Source organism: Tachypleus tridentatus, chromosome 12 (genome assembly GCF_004210375.1).
Source record: "Tachypleus tridentatus isolate NWPU-2018 chromosome 12, ASM421037v1, whole genome shotgun sequence".
NCBI lineage: Eukaryota > Metazoa > Arthropoda > Merostomata > Xiphosura > Limulidae > Tachypleus > Tachypleus tridentatus.
The window spans coordinates 18,920,567-18,933,458 of record NC_134836.1 but is presented as its reverse complement, the minus strand read 5'-3'; the positions used below and the strand labels follow the sequence as shown (position 1 = coordinate 18,933,458).

The following is a 12,892-nucleotide window of genomic DNA, read 5'->3' as shown; positions in this document are numbered from 1 at the left end:
TTTTTGGGTCTGACGTTTTCTACTTGTTAATATACAGGTCTGTACCGATAGGTATAAAACTCGCGCTGTAATGTCACTGAACACAATCAGCACTTCATTTGATTTAGCGTTATAATAGTGCCTATTATCCTGTTTAAAGTAAAACAAAATCCTTGTAGCGGATGGTGTTGCTATCTCTCTGGTTAGTATTTCAAAATTAGAGATGGCTATACCTCAACACAATATTGACCTCTGATCTGGTCGTTTAGTTCACGTGCCCTAAAGGTGTCGGTCAGGTCGAAGATACCAAATAAGAAACCAATTTTCTTAGATCCAACTTTGCACTATTGTTTTCTTGTCTATCTTCTCACCCATTGTGTCTGTGATACGTCTGTAGACTTATAACATTAAATAAATTAGGTTTCGGTACTAGTGTTGAGGAAAACACAGATAACTCATTATGTAGCTTCGATGTGACATCATAATGGCGCATTTTTCACCTTACTTCTGTCTTTCTTGTGTTTATTAAAGATTGAAGTTTTTTTATTGTAGACTAAATTTAGAGATGATCAACATACTTAAAAGACATAATACAAATATGTACGGTAATAATCAACAGTGACAGAAAGTTTTACTTTAAAAGTTGATTGCTACCAACGTTCATTTGTTTCTTTACCAAAAAAAAACATTTTTAAAATACCAAACCAGAAAGTGACCAGCCCATTAAATTGTTTATCATTATTTTTGTTTCAGTCGAGATAACTATACATTTAATTACTCATTAATGTAAGCTTAAACCTGAATTCATTCTATGTGTTCCTGGATAGTGCTGAATTCTTGTTTCATAAAAGCACGTAAGCTTTACAAAGGAGCATAGGATTTTTATAAAAAAAGTTCACTTCAAGGGGTAAATGATAACATCGTTTACACTATAAGTATGATATGATTTTTTAAACTACTGCTAGATATTATGACTAAATACAACAAAACAGAGTTCTTAGATAAGCTTTAAGACTTCTCAAATACAACCCGATTGCCTATCTACGTAAATAATGTAACATTGAAACAATCGATGACAGATTAGTCTCTCTTTCAACAAAATACTACAACAAAACAGAACAACGAAACCCTCTCACGGACACCCTAAAGACAATGACAAGCGCCCCTTAGAAAACAACGTTTTCGTACAACTTGTATCTAACACTAAAACAACAAGAAACACACTGAAGTTACTTTCATATGTTTATAACTGTGCTAATTTCTTTTACAGACATGAGCACAGAATAGGTAGATTATTCGGCGCCTATTCTGTAAAAATGGGTTTTCCTCCAACATCTAATTCTCTGACTCGTACGGTTCATCTTAGCCTAGACATTGGATTTATAGATCCCTGCCACCAAGTGGCTCTGGTAATGGTCTGTCAAGATCCTGCCATCTTGCTTTTTTCCATTAATTCTTTACAACTCCGTCGACATCTTTGAAGTCACCACCTCCATTACTGTAGGCTTCGCTTGCCTCCACGCCCTCTAGACATTTACGAAATCTTATCATTCTCACAATTGGCATTAATTGAACTTTCTACTGACTTCGAAAGAAGAAATTTCTTTACTTTATTAAATATTTATTCGCGAGCGGAGTGAAGGGGGATAACCTATATCCCTGAACACTCCAGTTGGAAAAGTGGAATAACTTTCCTCAAAACTAAATACCTGCCATAGTTTTTGTTTTTGCTTTTGTTTTTAACAAGAATTACCAGCTAATAATAAATGAACATTAGATTAATGTAACATATAGAATACTCGATGCTTTGTACACTCTACAGTAGGTGTTTTTAGGGAGCCATCCCTATGTTATGTGTCAAATAAAGGAATAAAAAAATCAATATACATAATATTAAATTTTATTACATACATTCATAAAATATTATAACTTTCAGTCATGAAAAAAACATTACAAGTTAAATAGTAAACAAATTTTGTAAACTTAAAAAGATATAGGAATGGCAGTGTCAAAAACCATGAAACAAGAATATAGGGATAATACAGCTAGCTATAAAAGATCATCCCTACACGACTTCCAATATTAAAAGTTCATGTTACACTGTAAAATGGCCTGGCATAGCCAGGAGGTTAAGGCGTGCGACTCATAATCTGAGGGTCGCGGGTTAGAATTGCCGTTGCACCAAACACGCTCGCCCTTTCAGCCGTAGGGGCGTTATAATGTTGCGGCCAATTCGTTGGTAAAAGAGTAGCCCAAGAGTTAGCGGTGGGTGGTGATGACTAGCTGCCTTCCCTCTAGTCTTACACTGCTAAATTAGGGACGGCTAGTGCAGATAGCCCTCGAGTTTCTTTGCGCGAAATTCAAAAACAAACAAGCACTGTAAAATGCACGAATAAAAAATATTTTCACTATACTCAACAAGTAGTAATAAATTTGATGTTTTCTATGGCTCTCTCTGTATTTCTTTATAACCTCGTTGTATAAATGATTCTTTTTTTGAAAGTAACATCTTCTTAAACTTCCAGTCGCTCATCACGTTTGGAAAACTATTTTCAAGCTCGCTCAATGCGATTGGCGGGAGAGATGTCTATCATATGGTTTTCGCTGGGTATTGGTAATTAAGTGACGTAAATTTACGTAATATTTAAATGATTTTCTATACAAGCCAGAACAATTGTAAAGCTATATTGGAGATTTTGCGCTTTTTTGACTTAGTGAGAAAATCGTATAAAAAACTTCTTTAATGGGCTATGAACGATGCTCTTTACAAGTTTAGGTTAGCAGATTTTTACATCTCTCTGTGTAGAAAAGGAATATTTTTTCGTAAAAACGGATATTGTTTGTTTTTTGTCTATATTATTTGACAAATGTAGAAGCTACTTTCTCTAGTTCTATTTAACTATTTTTCACTTGTTTGAAAAATAGTGAGAAAAATATTGCAGTTTCTAAAACTTCATACAAAAATATTCTATTTTAGAATTAGATTTACAAAAATATAAAAAAATCGATGTGCTTTAAAATTCAACTTTTTTTAACGAACTCTGCAAAGATGGGAATTTTCTTTACTTCTCAATTTTTAGTTTAAAAGAATATTTCTTTAATTTCATCGTGTATTCTGTAATTTTCCTATTCCTCCATTAAAAAACTGACTGAAAGTTTATAAATAGAAGTTTAAATACTCCAAAATAAGAAAAAACTTAAATGGTTCACACTGTTTTATGTATTAATTTATGAGAAAATGTTTGTTCAGTTTCCCTAATAATTGAGAATTTGAAACTTTTTTTTTCACATGTCGTATCCGCATTATTTTCACGCATGCGCGAAAAATTGCCTTTCTTTTACTTCATATTAGCTTATATCACTTAATTAATGGACACTATTACGAAAGATAAATTTTCATTATATTGTTCGACTAACAGAAATTATGACACCACAGAATTATGATAAATTGAAATATTGCCTAGATTAATGTTATCCATCGATAGATGCCGTCGGTAACTGCTGTGCGTTCACGAGCAGTGTGGTACACAACACGTTTTTATCAAGACATGATAACAGGAATATCAGTATCTTAGAAACAAACTGTTATGAAATTTGGTAAATTCCATACTTATATTATTGTTAAGTACACACCTATAAATGAAAAGTATCAATTACATGGAATTCTTGTTTATAAAAGTGTGATAACATTTTATAAGAACTGAAATTTGAGGTAAAAATAACGCAATAATTCTATCTAATATAAAATTTAGCCTACAAGACTTTAGCACTATTTTAGTGCTAACTATTTTAGTTATTCTGGTCATTATTATATTTGTATACTTTAAAAAAACCTCGAACAGAACTTCATCCACAACAATATAGTGATTCGTAACCGTGTCAGGGTTTCTTCCGAGGGTCGCGGGTTCGAATCCACACCAAACATTCTCGCCCTTTTAACCGTGGGGGCATTATAATTTGACGGTGTGTGTTATAGCAAAGTCACATCGGACTATCTGCTGAGCCCACTGAGAGAAATTTAACCCCTAATTTTAGCGTTGTAAATCCGTATACTTACCACTGTACTAGCGGGAGGCAATGTGACAGCCAATCCCACTATTCGTTAGTAAAAGAGTATCTCAGGAGTTGTGGTGTGATGGTAGGTGATGATGACTAGGTACCTTCCCTCTAGTCTTACACTGCTAAATTAGGGATGGCTAGCGCAGATAGCCCTCGTGTAGCTTTACGCGAAATTCAAAACAAACCAAACCGATTGTTCTTTTGTAAATTACACAATGACATCATGAAGATGTCAACATAAGTGTACCAGTGCGAGAAATATTTTGCTTCAGTGTAGAACATGTTTTACAAATATAAATTCACATCTGCTGTCTACAACAACACTGGTCGTTTAATAATCACTACTGTGACTAACAAAACAATTGTTATCAATTAAAATTGTTAAAAATAAATCAATTTTTGTTCCATTTCCACTTCATTCATTATGATCGTCTTCAAATTCATCTTCCAAAAGAAACCAAAACGAGGGTTAATGCAGTCACCGACATATTGAAACTGACAACTTCCTGTTCTGGTTTACTAGGTTCATTTGGTAGAGAGCAAGCACATTTATATATATATATATATACCTATGTACGTATGTCACCAGTTAGCAGTGTTTATATTTACATACATGAATGTGTATGTATAATGTTTCAAGCTGGTGTTATCGATATACACTGGATGTCGTAAGTCGTACATGTGTATACGAAAACAAATCCTTTCTATGTCGTACACTTGTCCTGCTAAACCCAATGAAGCACAGTTATCCTAAACGTCGCTGTTAAATAAAGTAACAGATGTTCTTTCCTGGAAGTGTGTTTACTACTTCGTTACTTCTGTCATGAAACTGTTAAACTTTGTGAAGTTTAAAGAGGAATGTTCTTTCTTCGTGGTAGTGAAAACTTCCCAACTCACGTGGCGGTGTTTCGTTGTATAGGGATATATATATTATAGAGGGCAGTAAAAACGTTAAGCAATCTCAGAACGGCTGGTATTGGTATTAATACATTTATTAATAAAGCAGAGAATACGTTTCGACCTTTCTAGGCCATCTTATCCTGAATATGACCTAAGAAGGTCAAAACGTTGTTTGCTGCTTTATCAATAAAAGTGTTAATACTCATACCAGCTGTTCTGAGATACATTTTTATTTCAAGTGGGTTTCTTATTTTCAAGAGTTAAGCAATCGTTTATATATATATACAAAAATTAAAGCTATCATTTCTTTGCAATAATGAAACGACTTCGGAAAGCTTTACAACAGTACATTAATGGCTGTGGAAACGAAATGATATAACAAAATTTTACTGCAAGATATTAAGAGTTTTTGTTACTAACTATAATTCTACTTTGTGTTATAATCATTGTTAACAATAAGCGGTTATTGTGTTTTAATTAACATTCAACATTAACAATGTTGCTCAAATGCCATGAAAATGAACCAGTAGCAAGGTTGTGGATAAAAAACAACTATTTTTAAGTAGCGTTCCATCTTATTTAGACATATATTTGTCCATAGGTTTCGACACTGAGATTACTTCAAAAACAGGTTCTTTACAGTTGACTGGCTAGAGATTCACATTCAGATTTTAGCTCAAGATATTAAAATAATAATCATTATTTATAGCCAATCAGAAAACTTTATTCCTACGACACGTGCTCACGACTGGTTTACAGGGCATTGCTGCAAACCGAGTGAGTTGTTTTCCAAGAAACACGATAAACTTGAAAACACTCTTAAAAACCTGACATTAGTTTGGGGCTGCGTTTCACAACCGTTGCTATCAGCTAACTATTTCCACGAAACGCTTTCTGTTCGTTGTTATATATTTGGAAGAGATAACCCGTGCAAATAGCTTCAAGAGACTTAGACGAAAGTTCACTATCGTGTGTGTCATAAATAAGTCGTGGTTAGTTGTAATTAGACACTGAACAGAAGGTGGTGTTTCCTGTACGTCGTTGAAAATGAAAGGTAAGAACGGTATAGATATATACTCATAAGGTAAGAACGTTATATATATATATTCTCATAGGTGTAAATATATTTTAAATTGCTATGTTGTAAGCATTTTTTCTGTGCTCTTCAGTGAGACAATGGTATTCTACGGACGTACACTTTTGTGAACAGAGCACAAATAGTCCTTGTGTAGCTTTAGGCTTAATAGCAAATAATAACAACACGTTTTCTTTCTATTCTAGCATCTTTCAAATTAAAGTGTATTAAATCAGAAAGGAAAATTTCTCTAACATCTAATGTGGCCAAATGGTTACAATGCCAAACTCTAATTCCGAGGATTTGTGGTTTGTGGCCCATTGAACAGAAACACTTTTCGTGTTTTGGGGGTGTGGATGTGCTGTGGCAGTAAAAATGAAATATATTTTTTCGATTAAAGTAACAGGGGTGTTTTTGACTAGTTGCCATCTGTCCAAAATTATGGATAGCTGACGCGCATATTGTTTTTGTAGCTTTGCGCGAGTTTAGAAACAAACTAAACACAATTTTTTACTTTGACACTGGTTATTGAAGCGTTTTTCAGATATATATCAGTAGATCTTTCTACTGAATGCGGCGCAAATTGCATGGTATCATATTCTATGTTGGTTGTAGCATCATATTCATATGCTTGTTATTTCTTTCTTTACATGCTAACAACTTTGAGTTGATTACTATAATGAAAGCTATATTTCAAGTAAATATGTCTATACACATGCACATATATATATGCAGTATAATTCATAGTGTAGTTATTATTTCTCAACACGTTGAGCATGATATGTTTTAGCGTTGACTGAATATTTTGTGTTTGTTTATTCCCCACAGGTTTACATTTGGTGACTATTGCCTGCATGCTTATATTCACAGCAGGAGACAGGGGCATAGGTCCTGGGCAAGGGGTTCCCACATCAGGTTGCCCATCAGAAGAGCTCTTCTTGCCATGTAAATGTGAAGGGTCTGCTGTAATTCAATGCAACAAAGCTGAAACTACTGACGAAGTTGTTGAATCCTTTAAGCAAAAATTCGAAGATTTCGGAGCATTTGGTACATTCCACATGAAAAACACTACCGTATCTAAAATACCGTCTCGGCTCTTCGGACCGGCAAAATTTTATTCTTTTAGAATAACTGGTAATCTTAACCTTTATACTGTAGAAGACAACGCATTTGCTGGTTCCGAGCCTTTTGCAGAATTGATAGATATGTCAAACAATGCCATTTTTTCATCATCTGTATTTCAAGCAATATCCAAACTGGGCCGACTACAATATATAAACTTAGAAAATAATAGTCTTATAGAGGTCCCCGATAACGCATTTGGAAAACAATTACTACAATTCATATCTTTGAGAAACAATAAAATTCAAAGTGTTGGTCAGTACGCTTTCCAACATCTAGCAAGCCTTCAGAGATTAGACCTACGAGATAACCTAATCACTATGTTACAAGATAATGTTTTTTACTTTGTTCAGACAACGGTGGATTATATTTCTATTGCTCTAGAAAACAATAAGATTTATGATGTGTCTAATGGCGCTTTAGTAGGTCTAAAGAGATCCGAACTTCTTCTAATTAATAATTTACTGACAACTTTAAAAGCTGAAGCTTTCCAGCCATATCTCGAGAATATTGTCAAATTCGAAGGAAGGGCAATTGTTCTGAAAGGTGAGACTAGTCTATTGGTAATTTACTTTCATTTCCAAATATTTTAATCAAATGTTTTAATTTCCAACCAATGAATTGCCATAAGCTAATTCTAAGATTTACCAGCGGCAAGGCATTGCCAATAAGACCTGCCAAATGTTTCTCTTCGTAATCAATGAAGCGAAAAGTAAGAGTATAGTGAGTAAAAAAAGTATAGTGAGTAAAATGAAGTAACTTAACTGATGAGAGTTTCTGTTCGATAACTTCAGTTGCGGGATTCAAAAATTTTACACATTTTTACAACATGTTAACCTTTTATGTGAAAGTACGTTAAACTGGATAATCAGTTACTCAAGTACAACAAATGTAATAAAGTACAACGGATCATTAACATTTTTTTTGGAAACGATAATTAAAGTGTAAATATTAAAAATTGTACCTTCCTCTATGATCTTGTTTTTCCATTTCCCTGCTTCTAAACAGTGTACTATAGTAATATTTCCACAATATTGTGTTTCCTCGGGCAAGAGCCATCCCAATGCTGTTCTAACCTCTTATGTACCTTTCTACAAGGTAGCTAATGCCGTGGGTTTGCGACTTTCAAGTAGAAGTTTAAGAAGGTACAAAACATAATAGTTAATTGAAGCTGTATCGTAAGACTTGACAGGTATGTAGTAAAAAGGAATTGCCGTGATATACTTTCTTCAGATGTCTTTCTTACAAAAATATTCGTTGATTTCAAAGTGTATTTGGATGCTTGTAAACTCGGAACTGGTGAGCTTGCGTTAACTTCAAATCTTTGTTTACTACACTGTTAGTGGCTCCAGAAGGAAAGTCCAGCTCCAAAGAGCAGTTTTTTTTTATCGGGGGGGGAGTTACCTACCATGACTATAGTCTTCACTTTGCAGGTTAGGGTATTGCCACGAAGCACTTATTGTGTTGTTTGTGGGACCATAATTCTGTTAAAGTTAAGCTGTTCAAACTTTTCTGTTTCCACAAGAACAGTGAAGACTAGTTATTCGAATGTTTTTGCCCTTTGGACAGATGTTATATCGATAATCTCATTGATAACATTTTAGGGCCATTTTATAGCATTTGGTTTTATGTATAGGATATATTACTATCACATGATCGTAATTTTAGAAGCACAGCTATAATCGTATGAAATTGTGTTTCCATACTCTGTTAAAGACCCTCTCTCCTTATAGTTTGAATACCTGCTGAATTAGGTTTTATAATCTCAATTACTTGTAATTTGGAGTCTTATAAATTTGGCTTGCTTCTTAACAAAAGTATGATTCTTGTCATACAAAATATTCGTTTATTTGTATGTTTTCATGCAAATGACGTTATTTTTATGCATTTAGTACAAGTAATTATGCATACGCTTTGCGTCTATGGTTCTAGATATTTTTGGGTCTCTGCTTAGTTGAAAGTTCTAAGTACTGTAAAATTATGTTGTTATAATGGAACTAAATTTAAAATTTTGTTTAAACAAGTCAATACGAAAACTTATAATACGTGAATATTATTAGTTACGTTTTGTATAAGAAATGTGTTAACCTTAACTACAACCTTTTTAAAAGAACATTTTCTTTTTCACGAATATGATTTAAACAGGAAATTTCAGTTTGCCTTTTGTTTATGTATCTAGATAACCCGTTCTACTGCGACTGTCACGTCAAATGGATCGTCGAAAACAAAAGTTATTGGCCGTATATCGGCGCAATGATTTGTCACGATGGTAGAGCTATACAGTCATACACAGTGGAAGAGCTTGAAGAGTGTTAGATTGATGCCAAAGAGATGCAAATATTGGTGACGAGTCTAAACAATATCACGTATCTGTTTGACGATTCGCTTCATGCATTTGCAATATTTTTTTGTGTTTTACATACGCTCTGGAATAAATGTGCTTTAGTTTATACAGTAAAGTGTAATTCTTCATTTAATTCTGTCTCTAATAACACAGTTGTATAAATATATATGGTAAAAAGTGGAATAAACATGCGGTAAACCGACTCGAAACACAATAAAGGTCGAACAGTTTTCTACACTTCACTATTTTATCAGATTTATTTGGTGTTTTTCTAAGAGTGATATCACTCAAAGGAAACCCAATCTTGCATTTGAACTGTTTTAATAAAGATATGTAATAGCCATAGTCTTTCATATGAAGACAAACGGTTAAATTCAGTAACCAGGCAGACGATATTCAATATTCTGAATCCTTTCCTTACTGATAACACTGAACTACAAAACCCAAGCCTGTGGAAACAGGAATTATCCATAGTTTCTTTAACCTCTGTAACTTAGCAATAAAAAAGGAACGTCGTACACTAAATTAAGAACATCTAATGACATTACGAAAACATGTGGGCCCGGTATGGCCAGGTGGTTAAGGCGCTCGCCTCGTAATCCGAGGGTCCCCGGTTCGAATTCCTGTCACACCAAACATGCTCGCCCATTTAGCCATGGAGGCATTATACTGTGATGGTCAATCCCACTATTCGTTGGCCAAAGAGTAGACCAAGAGTTGGCGGTAGATGGTGATGACTAGCTGCCCTCCCGCTTGTTTTACACTGCTAAATTAGGAACGGCTAGCGCAGATAGCCCTCGTATAGCTTTGTGCGAAAATCAGCAATAAAAAACGAAAATATACCTTCTGTTTATTTTAGTCTCATGTTTAAGCAACTTCCTAGACAAATTAAATGGTAATTGAAAACTTTATTATTAAGAACGGTATTTGCTATTTACAATAGTTTTGACGCCCGGTTGTAACTTAACAAAAACACCAAAAATGGGTCATGCAAGTTAGCAAACCAAAAAATCAGTTGTTTGTAACCACTGTTAGAAGCTTTATGGGTTGATAACAATAGCACGTCAATGTTAATCTATTGTCTGAACTGGGTTATTTTTATTAAAACGTGTCATTTCATTCAATAATTAAGTTCGAGAATTTGAATATATCTATTTGCTTGCTTATTTTTCCCTTTTCCACAGTTCCGCGCTCTTACAGCGGTAAGTCTATGAATTTACAACCCTGAAATTAGTGATTCGACTCCTCGCGGTGCACTCGGGAGTCAATCAGATGTGGCTTTGCTACAAAAAAAACCTCACATACAACCTTCTCTGCAGCATTATATTTAATTAATAAGTAATTAAGCTTGCACATTCACCAAATATTCACTTGGCCATTAAAAGATATGAATCAGACAATTAAATAGCGTATTAGAAATTAACCATAAAAAAATATTAGATAACATTTACGTACATAACTAAAATTATTATTGGTGCAAAACAATCAATCACATTTGGATACATTTGTTTGAAGGTTCTCTGACCACCACGCCTATCGAAATCCGATTTCTAGCCTTGTAGCTCTGCTGGGGGGGGGGGGTTGGAATACGTATTACTGCAGTTAAAAATCATATCAAATGACTATAAAAAAAGCAACATTTCCAACAATAAAACAGGTAGTCAGTCAGATGTTGAAAGTGATTTTGATACAAATGCCAAAAAGTTTTTATTGGAAAATCGTTTGTTTTTTTAATTTTGTGCAAAACTACACGACGGCTACCTGCGCTAGCCATCCCTAATTAAGCAGTGAAAAACTAGAGGGAAGGGAGCTAGTCATCACCACCCATCACCAACTCTTGGGCTACTCTTTTACTAACGAAAAGAGAAATTGACTTTCATATTATAACGCCATCATGTTTGAAAAGGCGATTCTGTTTGATAGTACGTGGGATTTGAACCCGCGACCTTCATAAGGGGAAGTCGAGCGCCCTAACCACCTGGCCATCGTGTATCAATGTCGTCTTGTGCAGAGAATTAATTCTAAGACATACACTCACAGCTGCAAACGTTACTAAAAAAGAAACATCGCAATTACGTGAGTAACAAGAAACAGAAAAATATCCCTTTGTCACTGAATGTACAAAAGTAGCTTATAACTTATTTGTTGTGTGACATACAGTCACATATATTTCAAGCGTCAGCCTTCATATACAAAACCAATTAGTTAAAAAAGTTGTTTTAAGAGACGTCAGTACACTAATTATAATTTCTAAAACATGTCGAAATGTATTATAAAACAATACGTTGTCCACCTACCGATATCAGATGTCGTAAAATTGTTGTCATTTTTTTAATTTTTTGCTATTCCTAAAGCGTCTTATCTTGATTACGAAAAAAAGTTGTATTTTTGAGTTGAAAATAATCGAACTTTTTTAACCACAAAATTTTAAATACGTTTAAACTATTTGACAAATACAATAGGATATAACACCTTATATGCATGTATGCTTGTTAGTTATTTGCACATTCCACATGGCTACCTGAAGTCGTAGATTCACACGTAAGTGGTAAACATTCAACAACTAGCTTTACTGGTCATTATTCGTAACAATACATAAGCTAACAAACCAGTTGGGTGACTTCCAAACGTCTGTAATATTATTATAGATTAGTAATACGTGCTTAAAAGCTTTTTTCCTTTTTGCAATGGCGCCACTTTTCATTTTCCTATAGATTTATAACGTTTTTGGACAATGTTACAAATTTGGTTAATTCTCGACGCGAGTAAAACTGTTGTGAAAGATTCATTGTTTTAGGCTTCCTTTCAACACACACAGTTATCTAACATCAAACCATAAAAACACGTGAAGAGACAGACCATTTTTGGAAACTCGTGGAATTTTTTTCTCTTACTATTTTTCGGAATGCATCTTAAACGTTTTATATATATATGTATATATTAATCGATAAAAATATACTTTTATATTTATTTCCTAAATATTTCTTGGTAAAATCTGAGAAAAGTATGATGACTTTTCACAATCTTTATGAATTATTTAAAACATTTAATTAATAGTTTCGTTTAGGCATGATATCGGAGCGAATTAAAAAATTGATAATTATCACATGATATATATATAAACAGAAAGTCACTAGTACAAATAGCTTAAATCTGGTTCTTTCATAAAAGCTGCTTTCTTTAGATCTTTTAGAACATCAGTGGCGGCGCCAAGGGGGCTTGAGCCCCCCAAATGAACCAAGCCCCCCTCAGCGCCCCAATATTGTTACCTACATATATTCTTAAAATATGAAAAACACAATCGTCGTTGTTGCTTAACAATTAACATCAAAGAGACATAGATCTGTAGAACTCGACGTCTTCATTATAACGAAAGTATATGTCATGCGTCCCATAGCAATGTACTGAATGCA

The 12,892-nt window shown here is 34.0% G+C and overlaps 1 protein-coding gene across 1 annotated transcript; it reads left to right on the top strand.

Annotated features, from left to right (window-relative positions):
* Positions 1-5,715: 5,715 nt before the first annotated feature.
* LOC143235065 (oplophorus-luciferin 2-monooxygenase non-catalytic subunit-like) lies at positions 5,716-9,594 on the top strand. Its single transcript, XM_076472839.1, has 3 exons — positions 5,716-5,992; positions 6,842-7,681; positions 9,315-9,594. The coding sequence occupies exons 1-3, from the start codon at positions 5,986-5,988 to the stop codon at positions 9,449-9,451; spliced, it is 984 nt and encodes a 327-aa protein (XP_076328954.1). The 5' UTR covers positions 5,716-5,985; the 3' UTR covers positions 9,452-9,594.
* The last annotated feature ends 3,298 nt before the right edge of the window (positions 9,595-12,892 follow it).

Excerpts from the sequence above, each read along its gene's own strand:
- LOC143235065 (XM_076472839.1), top strand. Across the intron at positions 7,682-9,314 it reads AAGGGCAATTGTTCTGAAAG|ATAACCCGTTCTACTGCGAC; the intron begins GTGAGACTAGTC and ends TTATGTATCTAG.